Source organism: Megalops cyprinoides, chromosome 7 (genome assembly GCF_013368585.1).
Source record: "Megalops cyprinoides isolate fMegCyp1 chromosome 7, fMegCyp1.pri, whole genome shotgun sequence".
In the NCBI taxonomy this organism is placed as follows: domain Eukaryota; kingdom Metazoa; phylum Chordata; class Actinopteri; order Elopiformes; family Megalopidae; genus Megalops; species Megalops cyprinoides.
Genome location: NC_050589.1, coordinates 37,995,456 through 38,013,103, shown reverse-complemented (window position 1 = coordinate 38,013,103; position 17,648 = coordinate 37,995,456). Strand labels below are relative to the sequence as shown.

The 17,648-nt window shown below is 42.8% G+C and overlaps 1 protein-coding gene across 3 annotated transcripts in view; it reads left to right on the top strand.

Annotated features, from left to right (window-relative positions):
• si:dkey-151g10.3 (serine/threonine-protein kinase WNK2) overlaps positions 1–17,648 on the top strand; it is a 69,714-nt gene that overhangs the window by 38,531 nt on the left and 13,535 nt on the right. For 2 of the 3 annotated variants that reach the window (XM_036532623.1, XM_036532622.1), the window contains exons 3-11: positions 737–909; positions 2,513–2,733; positions 3,190–3,347; positions 3,498–3,586; positions 8,810–9,029; positions 9,289–9,577; positions 11,956–12,095; positions 12,452–12,646; positions 13,684–17,277. In XM_036532623.1, coding sequence (XP_036388516.1) covers positions 737–909; positions 2,513–2,733; positions 3,190–3,347; positions 3,498–3,586; positions 8,810–9,029; positions 9,289–9,577; positions 11,956–12,095; positions 12,452–12,646; positions 13,684–17,277 — 5,079 coding nt within the window. The remainder of the gene's footprint in view (positions 1–736; positions 910–2,512; positions 2,734–3,189; positions 3,348–3,497; positions 3,587–8,809; positions 9,030–9,288; positions 9,578–11,955; positions 12,096–12,451; positions 12,647–13,683; positions 17,278–17,648) is intronic. The other variant, XM_036532624.1, reaches the window with a different exon arrangement.

Sequence of the window (17,648 nt, the reverse complement as noted above, 5' to 3'; positions counted from 1 at the left end):
CTGCATAAGTTTAATTCTTTTTAAATCAATGTCAGTGTAATGCTGAGAGCACAGAAAAGGACTCACGATGTGAGAGTTTTGTTTTTTACAAAACGCGGAAGTATTGAGAGTGTTTTTATGAATGTAAATAAACATGTGATCCCTCAGATTGTTGAGACACTTATGCTGAATACGGCATACTGCCATTCTGACTGGGTGGACACAAGTAGTAAACCCCTTACTGGCAGAGGGGGGCGTTGTCTGAAGTAGTGTATTCCTAAATTTCCTGACTGCCATCTGGTGGCTTTATGTCTGTAGTACTGTTGTGAAAGGTATGAATGCGTTTGCTATTTAATGCAAAGTTAATGAGGTAGAAACACATTGTATGTTTGGCCTGAATACTAAACATTGTTTTTGACTGTCAACAATTTTGTAACTGATTGCATTAATACAATTCCAGTCATTCTTGACCTGCAGGTCGCAGTGGTCTTTTTTCAGAAAAAGTCATATGCATTCAATTTTCAGTTTTCTCTCAAGTTGATACTATTTTCAGAAATTTGTTTTTTTGTAGTACTGTCATCTCCAAAAACATGTTTAAGTGAAGTATTGTATAGAAAATTTTACTCGAAATGCTAACCTGAAGTTGTCAAATGGATGTAAAATTTTGTTCTGCTTGCTATTGCTGCTAGTAGCTGAAGTGTCCTTAAGTGACCCGTCTTCATGCTCAAAATGGTATGTGTTATTCTCCCTGTCTCAGGACCGCAAGCTGACCAAAGCAGAGCAGCAGCGCTTTAAGGAAGAGGCAGAGATGCTGAAGGGCCTTCAGCACCCCAACATCGTGCGCTTCTATGACTCCTGGGAGTCTATCCTGAGGGGAAAGAAGTGCATTGTCCTAGTGACTGAGCTTATGACTTCGGGCACACTCAAAACGTCAGTGATGCCCCCTGTTCTCGCCCTGTCACGCACATTGTGCAATGGGGGAATATACAGTGCCATGCAAGATTCAGACCCTTGACCAATTCTCACATTTTACTTAATTACAAATGATACAGTGAGATTTCATTCTGTGCGCTATATTATTACTCAGACCAAGATAGAGCTTTTTTGGCCAAAATTCAAAGCGCTGTGTGTGGCACAAACCTGACATTGTCAATGCCTCAAGAAACGCTATCCCTACGGTGAAGTATGATGGTGGCAGCATCATGCTGTGGGGATGCTTTTCATCAGTAGGGACTGGGCATCTTGTTGAAAGTGATGTAAGAATGGATGGAGCAAAATTCATTCCAGGGAAATACTGCAAGAGAACTTGCTTCAGTCTGCTAAAAAAACTGAGGCTTGGGAGAAAGTCCACCTCTCAGCAGGACAGTGATCCCAAGCACACGGCCAAAACAACACCGGAGTGGCTAAGAACAAAAAGGCAAATGTCCTACAGTGGTCCAGTCGAAGTCACAATCCCATTGAGAATTTGTGGCACTTTGAAAAGTTGTGGTTCATGAGTCTCATCCATCCAACCTGAACAACCTGGAGCAAATCTACTGAGAAGAATGGGCAAACATCACTCCAGTTGGCATGTGAAGCTGGTAGAGGCTTACCCTAATAGACTTAAAGCTGTTACTGGAGCAAAAGATGTACCAAATTTAATGTGTGGGGGCCCAATACTAAATTTTTTATTTTTCTTGAAAACATTTTCAAACTAAACTGGTGTCAATAATTAAAAGAAATTCATATGAAATAATTCATTTGAGTTTCAGTGTATTTCCAATGTGTCATTTGTAGTTCAGTAAAATGTGAGAATTGGTCAAGGGTCTGAATACTTTTGCAAGACACTGTATCTAAATCATATATAATAGTTATATAAACCACATATACAGTACTGGTCAAAAGTTTGGACACTAATTTTAGAATAATAGTAAAGACATCAAAACTATGAAATAACACAAAAGGAATTATGCAATGACCAGAAAAGTGTTAAACAAATCAAAACTATCCTACATTTCACATCCTTCAAAGTAGCCAAAAATAATTTTTTCAGAAAAAAATTCATACATAAGCATCAACTTCACTATATATATTTGTCTTCGAAACAAATTTCAAGCATTTAAGCATAAGTCTTTAGATCAAAATGTCTTTGAATGCATGTTTCCCATTATCTTAATCAGGTGTTTCGAAACTTTTGACTGGTACTGTATAACTGTGCTATTTATTTTCAACCAGTTTCTTGGAACAGACCTTTTAAAGACACAGGCAGGTATAGTTTATTAACCAAAGGAAATTGTACCAGTTGGTATTTCAAAGACTTGGACATTAGTTTGTACACTGTGTAAAGCTTTGTTCCAGATTTTATTTTTGTATTATGTAATTTAGTTTAAGGGACGTTGTAATAATCAGCTAGATATCGTTTACTATTAAAGAAAAGCCTGATAGGCTTGAACAATACACCAGTAATGCCTTCACTTGGCCATCCACCTTTAATCTCTCCACTATGTCTCTTTCTTGCTCTCACGGCTATGTAACTCTGCATCCCACACTGCAGGTACCTGAAGCGCTTTAAAGTGATGAAGCCCAAAGTTTTGCGCAGTTGGTGTAGACAGATCCTTAAGGGGCTGCATTTCCTGCACACGCGGACCCCGCCCATTGTGCACCGTGACCTCAAGTGTGATAACATTTTCATCACTGGCCCCACGGGCTCTGTCAAGATTGGAGACCTGGGGCTGGCCACGCTCATGCGGACATCCTTTGCCAAGAGTGTCATTGGTACAGCAAGCATAGTGACTCTCCCTTCTGTTTACACCTTACCCACTGTCCCTGCCATCTCCCATACTCCACCAGTTTTATTCCCCAACTCTCTCCTTTCTCTCTCTGCCCTCCTCCACTATCTCACTCTTTCTCTGCTCAATTTCAGCCTCATTTGACTCCTTGTCATGTGTGTTCTTTCCTTAGGGTGCTGTTACTCATGTAGACAGAAATGCCTGTTTATGCTCTCTGTAAACAATTTCCACATTATTAAGAAATATAGCCAGAAAGGCCAGAGAAACAAGGGGATAGATAAATGTGGATTATGTGACCAACATTTCACATTCTACTGGTGATGGAGGTAATAATACCAGATCCTAAAAAACTGAAGCATGGCAGTCAGAGAGGGTCATGGAGAAGTATGAGGGATACTGGATCTGAAAGGAGTGGGGTTATGCTCTGCTTCTGATCTGTCAGGTACCCCTGAGTTCATGGCTCCAGAGATGTATGAAGAGCACTACGACGAGTCGGTGGACGTGTACGCCTTTGGGATGTGCATGCTGGAGATGGCTACCTCTGAGTACCCCTACTCTGAGTGCCAGAATGCTGCACAGATTTACCGTAAAGTCACCAGCGTGAGTCTTCAGGGGCCTCCACCCTGTTGCTGTCTCCTCTCTGTGTCTGTGTGTGTTTGAAACCTCTTTATGTCTTTGTCTGTTTTCATCTCTTTAGTGTTTGTCCTTATGCACATTTAAGATAACACTGCCCCCTCCTGTTCTCTGTAGGGCATAAAACCAGCCAGTTTTGATAAAGTCACAGATCCAGAGGTTAAAGAGATTATTGAGGGGTGTATTCGACAGAACAAGAGCCAAAGGTAAGTTATTTTTTTACTGATTCATTAACTAATTAGGCACCCTTATTCAGGCTGACATACACAGGTAAAGTATCAGTTTATATTGTTGGATATGTTGTTAAAAAAACATTGTAAAAGGTTTTGAAGCTGCAAGTCTGTGGGCACAAGCCCTAACAATGGTTACAGTTCTCTGGCAATCATGGCACGCGTACTCAGGAGTGACAATGTTCCACTCCTCACCCGGAGCAGGTACATTCATTATAGCCTAGATATTGTGTAACTATAACATTATTAAATTCAAACAGGTTGCACCACATAACATAGTTCTAAGGTATGACTAAATAATCCAATAACTGTTGGGGCACATAATGTTGTAGTTTATACCTAGGAATATTTGCAGATGAATTTTAGTCTGCTTTTCATAGAATCAAAACTTTGCCAAGTACAAATGTACAAGGAATTTCTCTTGGTGCAGGTGTCACCATTAAAAACATAAATGCAAACAGAACCATACAATACAAAACAATACAATACCATTGAAGAAACTGTGCAATGCCATTGGCTACGTACATTTGTGAAATAAGTTTTACATTTCCATTGTGGAATCTGTGGGATGGACAATTAAAGTGCAAGTGTGCAACTGGACAGGGGGCAGATATGGAAAGGGTCCTTATTTGAAAGGAGTGCAACCTGGGGAAAGAAACTGTGGTGACGTGTAGTCCTAGTCTTTATGGACTTTACTCTCACTCTGCGTTTAGAGGGTAGCCACTGGAAGAGAGAGTGGCCAGGATGTGAGGGATCAGCCATGATATTCCTCACTCTCTTCCTCATCCTGGACAAGGACAGGTCTGTGGGGAGGGGATAACGGCCAATGATCTTCTCTGCAGATTGCATAATGTGCTGCAGTTTCCGCTTAGAGTGCAAATATTCAGATCTGAACCACACGGAAATGGAATCAAACTGATTCAGTTATGGCTGTATAGAATTGGACCAGTAGCTCTGGTGACAGCTTGTATTTTTTGAGCTGTCACAGGAAGTACATATGCTGTTGTGCTTTCTTGATTGTTGTGATGATGTTCCTGTCCCACCTGAGATCCTGTTGGATGATGGAGCCTAGGAATTTATAGGACTCCACTCTGCTGACCATGGTGCCCTGTATTGCCAAAGAGGGGTGTGGGGTGGGCTTCTTCCTGAGGTCAATAATCATCTCCACGGTTTTTTAATGTGTTCAGCTCCAGCTTGTTAGCTTCACACCATGACACCAGACGGTTTGCTTCCTCCCGATATGTGGACTCATCACTGTTTGAGACGAGGCCAATTAGGGTAGTGTCATCAGTAAACTTAAGACGTTTGAAAGATTCATTGTTAGAAGTGCAATCATTTAGAGCAGTGGGGACAGCACACATCCTTGAGGAGCGCCAGTGCTAAGAAAGAGGGGGTCTGAAATGTAGTTACCCACCTTGACGTACTGTTTTCTATTGGTTAGGAAGTCCTGGATCCAGTGGCAGACAGGGGAGGGCACGTTAAGCTGTTTTAGTTTTTCTGGTAGTAGGTCAGGGATTACAGTGTTGACAGCAGAGCTAAAGTCTGCAAAACCAAAAGCATGAGGGCCATCTAGGTGCTGCAGTATGTGGTGCAAAGCCAAGTTGATGGCATCCTTAACACTCCTGTTAGCTCTATATGCAAACTGCAAGGGGTCCTGGAGGGCATCAGTCGTGGTTTTGAGGTAGTACAGGATGAGTTTCTCAAAGCAGTTCATGACAACAGAGGTTAGGGCAACTGGCCTGTAGTTATTCAGGCAGGAGATCTTCTGTTTCTTGGGGACCGGGATGATAACGGAGTTTTTGAAGCAAGCAGGCATGGTGCACTGGGCCAGGGACTGATTAAAGAGATCAGCCAGGGTGGGAGAAACCTGTTCTGCACAGTGCCTCAGTATTGCCGGTGAGACATGATCAGGGCCGGCTGCTTTCCTGATCTTTTGTCTCTAAAGAATGCAGTTCGTTTGATGGCTGCTGGGGGGGGGGGATGTTGTCGGTGTAGGGTGGTTAGGGGGGTAGGGGGAGAGATGGGGGGAAAACACAGTGTCTCAGAGTGAGTGTGGCTGGGTTGGAGAGAGGGGGGTGGGATGAAAGTCCTTTGTTTTTCAAATTTCGAGTAGAAGATGTTAAGATGATTTGGGAGTGAAGGGTCTGCTGCAGCGTTGATGGGTTTAGGTTTGTAGTTTGAGACTGCTTTCCGTAACAACCAGCAGGCATCCTCGTAATAGCCTGTCTGGTCCAGTTGCCTGCTGCTTCCCTGAACTTCCACCAGAGAGACTGTCTTCCTGTTTGTGCCTAAACTGTTTGTGCCTAATCTAGTTAAATTTTTCTCACCTGTGTGTAGATCAGGGGTCTACAACCTTTTTTCATCTGAGAGCTACTTTGATAAAATGAAAGTGGCGGAGAGCTACTCATGTCTTATATTACTCACACTTATTCACATAACGTATCAAAACACTCACATTAACCAGCTGAATTAAGATACTTTTTGTATATACATGTATCAAATGTCAGTATCCAAAGCTCGCATTTTGGATCAAAAGCATCTTAAATTCACATCAATAGCATGTCAAATGTATGTTCGGTATCCATATGTTTCAAACTTCAATGTATCAAGCTCACTGTAGCAAAGGGCGAGAGCAGCCACCCCACCCAGCCTTGAACGCGGGTCTACGGGACAGGCTCGTTGGTATGGCAGTCAGACTGCATACTCAACCGTAGTGACAGCAGTCTGTCGCACACATAATATATCAAAACATCTTAAAATCAGTTCTCATAACCAGCCAGCAACTGACCTCTACTAACATTGATATGAAACAGACAAAGCCAACTTGTTAGCTAACTTGCAAATCCAGCAGGACCATTTAGATCAGTGTTTCTCAACCCTCTCCTGGAGGGCCCCCTGCCCTGCATGTTTTAGATCTCTCCCTGCTCCAACACAGCTGATTGAAATGATCAACTCGTTATTAAGCAGCTTCAGGAGTTCATAACGAGTTGATCATTTCAATCAGCTGTGTTGGAGCAGGGAGAGATTTAAAACATGCAGGGCAGGGGGCCTTCCAGCAGAGGGTTGAGAAACACTGATTTAGATAATGTTAGGAAAGTTACTACTACTACTTCCTAGTAGAGCTACTAGAAAGATAGGTGCTACTTTCATTGGCTGTTTCATGTAATCAATACAACTTGTTAATTTCAGCCTAGCTTATTACTTCATGTAGCTAAGTAGAGTTTGGGCAATAATGGATCCGTTTTATAAAATTGTTACAGGCACAGAAAGAATCTCAAAGCTCAATCTGGTGCAACACATTTAATATTGGATGTAAATCTGAAACAAGAAAACAAACGTTTCAGCGGTGAGCTGGGCTGGAACTTAAGCGGTCTCGTCTCCAATGGCCAACTCAAGAACAGTATCTAATTACATTATTAAACTGATTACTTAATACGCACTGAGTGTAACAAATTCTCATAAACAATCAAATTATCAGGGACAGTATCTTGACAATATCAAAATATCCAAATATATTATTCTATTTTCCTATATTATTATAATGTTATCTTTACAGTAATTATTACCTTTCCATTCACTCACATCACCTTTACAACTACGTCTGATAGAACTGATCCACTGTACGTTTCACTTCCTTATTTACATTCTCCGTCACATACGTCACCGAAGGACCACTCACTGTTTCCATGGTGATGTAAACACTCCGAAGCCGAATTGTTAACCGGTCACTCGTTCAACAGTACTAAAACGGTTACAAAATATTCACCTATCACTCCGTTACACCTACAAAGGTAACATATATATATATATATATATATATATATATATATATATGTGTGTGTGTATATACGTACGTTCACCTGAGATCCATGGGAGTCAAACTATGTTACATTTTAAATTATTAAATATCTTTTAAACAATAACAAAACTTTAACAGCATTCACTCGCTAGCGAACAGGCTAACGGCTTTGAGCTACCGCTAGGATGCTAGCTAATTAAACAAAATTATTCATTAAATAGAAACAGACAATTACCAGGCATTACAACATCTTAGTTATGATTATCGAATACACTACCACATTTGGGAGTAACATTTGGGATATGACATCCCTCACCTGAAACAAGAAAACAAACGTTTCAGCGGTGAGCTGGGCTGGAACTTCAGCGGTCTCGTCTCCAACTCAAGAACCCAGCCCGAGCTCCCCAACTGCACCCGCTGCCAATCCACAGCGCGTGGACGGCAGACAGACACAATAACGGCAGAGACACAGACAACCATAACGTACAATCAAGGAGGGGTAATCGTGAATGCACCACATAGACACAAATATTCCAATGCACATAAAAGCCTACGTGCCACAAAATTAATATGGCACTCAGACCTGTGGTACATCATGTATGTTGGGAAGGCTAGTGGGTTTGATGAGAAAGAAAAAGAAAATAAAACTTCATCAATTAATCAATTAATATGTTAAAATATCTTTGTTTTCTTGTCAGCATTATTTTTCAGGAAATATAGTTTTGTGATCATTTCATATTGTTAACTTGATTTCCTGAAACATTGTGAGTTGAATGTATTTATCATACTAATAATATATAAAAATAGTGGGCATAGAGGCTGGAAAACAAGATTTACTGTAGCTAATGTTTGTTTGCTAGCAAGATAGCTATGTCATAAGCTGTCAGAGGTTCAGTAATACACTAATAAGCTAGCCCTCAAATGAACAATTTTACCAATATGTACCTTTACCTTGTATGGGGAAGTGAAGGCTGTTTACAGTAGGACACATTTACAGCTGGGTACTTGGGAAGTATTGTAGCTGTCTGGTTAATCCATGATACCAATATATTGAATAGTTACCTACAATAGTAGCTAGCCAGCTACATCCTCAAATCAGCTGCCAACATTTGTTTTCTTGAAAATTTTACACAAGATGTAATCATCAAAATCCATCACAGTTGGATACCAGCACACTGAAACATCATCCTCTGCAACCATTTCTTATTATTTAACTAGATTTACACTAGTGTACACTAGTTATTTAAGAATGTAAGTAGTTTTGGTGCAACAGGATTTGAGTCAGTGCTTGTTATCAAAGTTGAGACTTTATGATTTAACTTGAATGTGAATTTATGTATAACTGCTACATCCCAACCCAGTTATTAGGATCTAACACAGTGAATCCCTTTTCTCCATAGACTGTCAATCCGGGACCTGCTGACTCATGCATTCTTTGGTGAAGACACTGGGGTGCGGGTTGAACTAGCGGAGGAGGACACAGGTCTCCAGGACTGCCTGGCACTACGCATCTGGGTGGAGGAGCCTAAGAAACTGAAGGGCAAACACAAGGACAACGAAGCCATAGAATTCAGCTACGACCTGGAGAATGACAGCGCAGAAGAAGTTGCACTGGAGATGGTAAGAATGGGGGAGGGCTTGGTGGAGATATTGGGACAGGTGAAACTGAAAACATGAGGTGCAAGAAAGCGAGTTTAAGATTGATAAGTTGAGAAGGAAAGGGAAAGCACATGCTATGTAGTGGCTCTGTAGGAATTGTATGTGGTAAAGATCTCGAGGGGCGAATCAGAAGAGGATGAAATCACATGAAGTACATGATCTATTTCATCAAGTACCCCTCTTGTCTACCCCCTTCTCATTCCTCCTCACCCTGTCCCAGGTAAAATCTGGTTTTTTCCATGAGAGTGATGCTAAAGTGGTGGGCAAGTCCATCCGCGACAGAGTCACTCTCATCAAGAGGTCCCGCGAGAGGCGTCAGCAGCAACTGCTGCAGTATGGTCCTGAGGAAAGGAGAGACTCCTCCACCCTTCCATCCTGTCAGTGTCCTCACCCCTCCTCTCAGGTTGCTGGAGCAACAGGAGGACAAGGGGACTCTGAAGAGCTGCCAGACATGGACCAGCACATCAGACTGCAGCAGATGCACAGTGTTGCAACCACTGGCCTCACAGGTAACCACCAAAAGAGGTGTTTGTGTCTGTAAAATATATAGCTTTTCACATGACATTTAATGGGAGTGTGGCCAGGGGCATACAGTTTATTATCTGGAAACAATATGACTTTGCTCTGTGCAATGTTAATAAGAATAAAGTATATCATTTAATACATATGTTTTCTAGCAGGAAAAAAACATCCATTTTAATATCTTACGTCATGTTTTTGGTACCATTTAATCATGCTTTTGGCATTTAATCGGGGTATGAAAACATGGAGTATAATAAACTTTATCATTAAAGTTATACCTTCTACATTACATTTCACTTAATCAGCTGTTGTCAGGGTTTGTGGGGAAAGGACCCAGGCGCAGACAATACAGGCACTACAAAACTGCTATTATAGACAAGTCCAAAAAAAAAAGACACACCCACACAGACAGACAGGGAGAAACTGGGGCTCAGGCTGAAATCCTGACAGCTGTCTGTTCCTGGCTATTTCAAATAACATCACACAAAATGTTACATGTTGGGCCATATGTATCAATCTTTGTATACAACTTGCCGTAGGAACATGTATACGCGGAATCCCACAATTTGTGTACGGAGGTTTTTCGTCAGAGTTACCTAATTGTCTAATTGTCTTCATAAATCTGAACGTAAATCGAGTCAGCGTGAGATTATGTGCACATGAACGCGCTTAACGTCCACTCCCACAATTGTTCTTATATGGACCGAGACACTCCTTTAATTAGTCGAATTAGCATATTAAAGATCCCAGGTAAATCTGAGCGAAATGCAGAGATTGATGTTGAGGATCAATGGCAGGACGTAAGAAAAGAAATTATTCGGACACAGAGATAAAGGTGATGGTTGATGAGGTGGAGAGGAGAAAAAATGTCATTTTTGGAGGCCAGACTAGTAGCATTTCAAAATGTGGAGTGGCTGAAAGTGGTGACTGCTATGTATGCAGTTTCACCACAGGTGCGTACTGTGGAGGAGGTGAAGAAGAAGAGGTCGGCTTTTAAAAGAGAGGCCAAAGAAACAAATAAGCGCACACAGGACCAGTGTGTCCGCACCCGGCGCCATGGGGGGGCAAGAGGGGGCTTTGCCCCCTCAGTTGTATGTTCTGCCCCCCGCAGTTTAAGTTTTATGTATCCTATAGAAAAATAGCAAAAACAACAAAAATATTGGAAACGTTGGAATACTCGTTGGAAACGACATGGAAGTGAAGTTTAAGTCAATGAGAGAGAGGGAGAGGGAGAGAGAGAGAGAGTAAGAGAGCTGCATGGCATGAGCAGAAAGACAGACAAAACAATCTGATCTTTTTTTTTTTTTTACTTAATGTCCCTGACGCTGTTGGCTATTATTTTGTTGATTTTAGGTTAGAATTGTTCATAAATTCTATCATTTTGCATCTTGTAGACCTACGTTCCGTGTGCTCTGATTCCCTAAATTGTGCAAGGACACTCAGGTTTAATACTGGCTTCACCACTGCTGTGAAATAAATGTATTATTTGATTTTGAAACAGTAGTTTTGTGTTGTTGCTATTTAGCCTTTCAGAGGCTATTGCATGGTTAAATCAATCAATTTCATTAAGTCTACCACCAGACCAATTTTAGGTGGTGACCTGGCAATCTGCCCCAAATATTCCTATTTCATATTATGGCCATGATGCACAAACACATGGAAAAGTAAGGTAGCGAATTGTTCGCATCTAGTCAAAATGCCACTATGAAAAAAAATGCAGAAATAGACATAGCAGGATGATAACCTACTGTTTTACTATATAAAAAGATTTGCCCCCTCACCATTTTTAACTGCCCCCTCAGTCACTTCATCCTGGCGCCGGGCATGGCATGACAACACTCATCAATGATTGACACAAAACCCATTTACTTGTATCACCATTAGTTCCTCTTGGTGTCGCCAATCTGCAAATTACGAATTTTATGCGTACGCCACCTCGAGACCATGCGCATGTTTTCCCGGGAAGTATCTTTTCATAAATACCGTTTTATGCTCAGCACAATTTTAGTGCATACGCACGGTTGATACATGTGGCCTGTTGTGTTGTGGCCAAATAAAATCCCCTTATGGTTCCTGTTTAATCTTAATGGAAATCTGTGGATGGACTGTATTTTAGAAAGTTCTGTTTACAAAAATTATAGCCAATGTAAATTTAAAATGAAATTAGCCAGACAAGAAAGTGGTGGAAAGCAAAATTAAAAATTTTGATTTGTTGGTTAATCACTTCATCACTGCTTAATCAGTTACCTTGTGCCCATCTTAAGAGGCTTTAGTGACACAGCAGATTTCTCTTTGATTTGTATTTTCTGTGATTGATAGTTTTCTAAAACGTATTTGTTTGCTCATCTCTGTATCTCTTTTTCAGAGGGGGAGAGCATGCCTTCTGTCAGCTGTGAGTCCATGGCTAGTGGACCAAACCAAGTCTTCTCAACACAGGGGGAGTCTGGGATGCATCAAGGGCTCCCATACACAAATGTTAAATCCAGCTATCACACTGCTACTTCTGTGAGTCACTGCACTATGTCTTTGTCTTTCTTTCTCTTGCAGACTGATAAAATGCATGGGTGACTGAACACAAAGGTCGGCATGACTTCATCACTTAACTCTCCCATGTATTTGTGTGAAATTTTAACCTGTATACCTTTTATTACTCCTTCTTTGATTCAATACCATTTGGGAAACTTGATTACCTACTGTGCATATATATTTATAAATTTCACCAGTTTGAATGCAAAACTGATTGGGACAACTACATTGTGCTGTAATGTGGTATGGTTTCTTCCTGTTGGTATGTAAAGTTCTAATATTATATTTGTATTATTTCAAATTTATGAAATAAGGCTGGTACTTCTATTTATTAGGCAGTGCAGAGCGTAGGGAGCATCTCCCACCCACAGATGCTCCTAGTGGGTCAGAGCGGAGGAGTTCATAATGTGCCTGTTGGTCAAAGTAGTGGGATTCCCAGCATAGCTCCCGGCCACATTGGCCAGAGCTTAACTCAGCCTGTTGCCATGATGACACAGGTGTCACCAGGGTTACCCCAACAATACTCACAGGTAAAAAATATTCACACTGCATTTTCATGGTAAAACGTATGTAAAGTAATTTTCTGCTGTTTTTGAGTCTGTCCTTCTCTCTCCTGTCATTTGTATCTGAACCTCTAGTGTTTTCCTGAAACAGATGTACTCTTCCAGGCTGCATGTCTGTTTGTTAATGCCCTATATGGGAATGTTAATAGTATAGTACAGATAGTACATATAGTACAGATAACAGTATTAGGGTAAAGGCGCCTTCTAAAAGAAAAGATCTTGTTCTTACTGTTTTCTGTTGACTGATAAAATGATTAACATTCTGATTACATATGGAAAACACACACACACAGAAACACACACACACATTCTTATCTCTCCCTGGTAAGAAAAGCAGGTGTTCCTGTCATACATCATGGAAAGTTAAATTCCGGTTTTCCTTGATGCCCCTGCAGCATATTATTTGTTTTAATTGTTAAAGGGTCTCAGTGCTTAAAGTGGAGATCCATGTGAACTTACAAACAAGCGGTAACTGCTTCTGCAGTTATTTATATAATTTGCCATTTTCTTCACAAAAACTACTTTGTCACTTAGCCATTGTTTTATAAAGCAAGCTTCATGCTGTAAAATTTAATCAAATTGTAAATTAAGTTGGGGTGGTGCAAAATTAGTACAGCAGTGTTGTCGGGTTGTATTGTGTGGGTACATGGACATAAAACTGATGGCTAGGCTAAGATATATCATTTTTAATTCAATAATGAAAACATTTAGGTTGAAATGGAATAACGTATATGCAAATATATTTTTCAAGCCAAGATTCATTGATTATGTTTGCATTGTGTGCTTTAAGATCTTAAATAAGCAATCTGAAATTTTATCTTCTCTCCTTTGGTAATCAGTGCCTTATGCTAATGCTTACTCTTGCTTTCTTTCTGTTCCCTCCCTCAAATTAAATCCCTCAATCTCTCCACTCCATATTACCACTCCATTCACCATTTCCACTCTCTGCCTCATCTCCATAATTCCCTCCTGTTCCTCTCCTTCCATTTTCCCTAATCCCTTAGCCATGCCATACAGAGGGAGAAACTGCCCTATCTCTCCCTCCAGTTGCCCCCTCACAGCCTTTCCTACCCCCAGTCTCACCCCAGACCCCTGGTAATGTCCACCTTCCTGCTCCAGTCTCTGTTGGAGATCCTGGTGAGCTGACCTATGTGGCCCAGGGAGGGGTAGGAGATATCACTCCTCTCCAACAACATCCCCAGTCAAATGCCAACCCTTTACAACAACCCGAACTGTTGCACACACCTTTGATACCACAGCAAACGCAACCTGCTTTAATCCATCAGCAAGTTCTGGCACAACAACAGCAGGCACTGATAGAACAGCACGCAGCCTTACAGCATCAGACAGAGCAACAGCAAGCTGCTCTGTTACAGCCTCAGCAGCAAGTGGGTCTGACTCAGCAGGCTCAGGCAGAGCAACAGCAACAAATGGCCTCCTTATCACAGCAGCCACAGCCGCAACCTGTAGAATTGCAAGCAGCAACACTGACACAGCAGCCACAAGCTGCAGTTCCGCTACTTGAACAACACACAAGTTCAACACAGCAGCCATACACAGCTTTGTCACAGCCCCAACAGCAGCAACCTCAAATACATTCACAGTCATTTGAGCAAATTTATGTGCAGCAGGCAGAGCAACAGCAAAAGGCTTTATTACAACAACAAATGGAGCAACAGCAACAGTCAGCTTTATTACAGCAACAACAGGCAGAGCAACAGCAACAACAGGTGGAGCAGCAGCAACAACAGCCTTTATTACAACAACAACAACAGGTAGACCAACAGCAAAAACAGAGTTTAATGCAGCAACAGCAGGTGGAGCAGCAGCAACAACAGCCTTTAATACAGCAACAACAACGTGAGCAACGGCAACAAAAAGCTGTATTACAACAACAACAGATGGAGCAACAGTTGGTTTTATTGCAGCAAAAACAGGTAGCGCAGCAACAACAACAAGCTTTATTAAAACAACAAATGGAGCAGCAGCAACAACAAGCTTTATTACAACAGGTGGAGAAGCAACAAGCTTTATTACAACAACAGATGGACCAACAGCCGCAACAACCAGCCTTGATACAACAGCATCAGAGAGAAAAACAAGATGCCACATCACTGCAGCAATCTGACCAACAAGTTTTGATCCAGGAGCAACAAATGGATCAACAACAGTCAGGTTTCTCACAGCAACAACAAGCAATGTTATTACAGCAACCTCAGGCAGTGTTTACACAGCGACAACAAATTGAGCAGCTACAACAGCAGGTTTTAATACAGCAACGGGAAGCTTACCTCTTGGCTGAGTCCCAGTTCACCCTCTTGGCTCAAGCCCCTACAGAGGTCACACAGATCACAGGTCAAATCCCACGCCATGCCCAGGCCCTTGCACAGACACCAGACCCACACAAGAGTCAGATACAACCTCAAATTCAGGCCCAGGTCCAAAGCCAGGGTCTGGTGCATGTTCACCCCCAGGGCCAGGTCCCACTACATCTCCAGTCGCAGGTCTCAAACCAGACTCTGACCCCAAACCAAGCTCAAAATCAGTTGCAGCCCCAAGTCCAACAGACTCTGATCCAAGGTCAAATCCAGCCATTAACTCAAACTCATACTCAGTCACTGGCACAGGTCCCACATCAAATACAGGATCCCCAGCACAGCATGCCCCAAATACAGGCCCAGGCTGTACCCCAACAGGGCACACCCCAAATACAAATTCAAACGAAGACCCAGGCTGTACCCCAACAGGGTGCATCCCAAATACAAACTCAAATACAGGCCCAGGCTATACCCCAACAGGGTGCGTCCCAAATACAAACTCAAATGCAGACCCAGGCTGTACCCCAACAGGGTGCATCCCAAATACAAACTCAAATACAGGCCCAGGCTGTAGCCCAACAGGGCACACCCCAAATAAAAACTCAAATGCAGACCCAGGCTGTACCCCAACAGGGTGCATCCCAAATACAAGCTCAAATAAAGGGCCAGACGGTACCCCAACAGGGAACATCCCAAATACAAACTCAGGCCCAGGCCCAGGTCCGGGGCATACAACAGCAGGGTGCATCCCAAATACAAACTCAAATGCAGACCCAGGCTATACCCCAACAGGTCATACCCCAAATACAAACTAACATTCAGGTCCAGCCTGTACCACAACTGGACATGCCTCAAATACAGGCTCAGGCCACACCACCAGTCCCAACTCAACTGCAGGCCCAAGCCACACCCCATATTCCTCAAATACAGGCTCAGTCTCAGCAGGGAATGCCCCAGATGCAAACTCAAATGCAGTCGCATGCATCCACTCAGCCTCAGATTCCATCTCAGCCATTGGCCTCAACTCAATCACTTACTCAGATACAGCCGCAGGGCCAAGTCCCACTTCAAATTCAAATTCAACCCCACGTCCATTCCCAGTGCCAGGTTCCACTGCAAGGTCAAATTCAACCTCAAATACAGCTGCAATGCCAAGTACCACTCCAAACTCAGACTCAGCCACCAGTTCAAGCCCAAAGAGTGGCCCCCATTCATGGCCAGATCCACTCTCAGAGCATAGTACAGCCACATGTTCAAGTACCAGTACAAACTCAACCTCAAGTCCAACCCCAACCTTCAGCTGGCCTACTGCCAACACAGCATACCCCCTCCTCACTTCCCACACAACAGCTCCTGCAGTCAGTACAAGACCTCAGTCAGAATTCTCAACAGCAGGCAATGTTGCATTATCAGCAGAGGATGTTGTCACAACAGCCTCCCATTTCTGCTGCTACCGCAGCGATGGGCCCCACCTCCCTGCCGTCTACCCCTCAACACATGCAGCAGGCCGGACAGACACAGATTCAGACACAGGGCCAGATGCCTACACAGACTGTGACACCTACACCACCTGTAGGTACATCAGGACAACCAGTGATCCAGACCATGCAGCTGCCGCAACCCCTGCCACAACAGTATGAACAGCAGCTGCATCAGGCTGTGACTCTGCAACAAAAACTGCAGCTTCAAGCTCAAGTTCCTCACGATCACATTCAAGTTCCATGTCAGCCCCACATTGGCCCTCGTCAGCTGCCTCATCCAGCTACTCAGACCCATATGCTGAATCAGTTGCCCCAGGTCCAGACTAAATTTCCCACTCCCCTGTATAGTCAGGTAGTAGTAGGTCCACCTCTCTCTCCACAGCACCAACTGCAGCATACTGTGCCTGCACATACGCACACTCAGACAAGTGCACATGCGCAGGCACACACTCACACTCAGACACATCCCCAGTCACAGACACACTGTCAGACACAGACTCAGTCAGATGTGGCAGGAAAAGCAGAACGGATGCCATCCCCTCCTGCTACTTTTCACTCCCCACAGCAACCCCCCAGTCCCTCTCATATATCATCCTACACCTCTGCCACACTGTCCTCCCTCCCTCCTGCTGCCCCTCTTCCATTAGAGATGCAGTTACCCCAGCCAGGGACAACTGAAGCTGTTGCCCCCATCTCCCCTCCCCCTGTCTCTGCTTTGCAGTCCTCTGGCTCTAACTGCCCCTTGCTGCCCCTGACCTCGTTGCCAGATTGTGACCCCACCTTGCTGTGCACCACTCAGGTACAGAAGCACAGACAGCACACTTGTTCACTTACCCACTGTCCCACTGTGCTCTGTCACACAACCTATGTGTCTGCACATGTTCAAAGTCGCGTACTGAAAAAGCTAACATACAATGACATATCCCCTCTCATTTTCATACATATAGAAGTGGGCAGTGCACTCAGACATACAAATAAAAACAGCCATGCTATTTGAATTGACCCAATACTTACATTTTTATTTTTATTTTAAACATAAATGTCTGTATAGTATTTATCTTCTATCACAGTAAATAACCTACATTGCTTTTCTAACTGTTACACACTGTAACACTCGCTAAATCACATTAACTTTATCTTAAGTAAATTATTTGCATTTTAGTTTTTTGC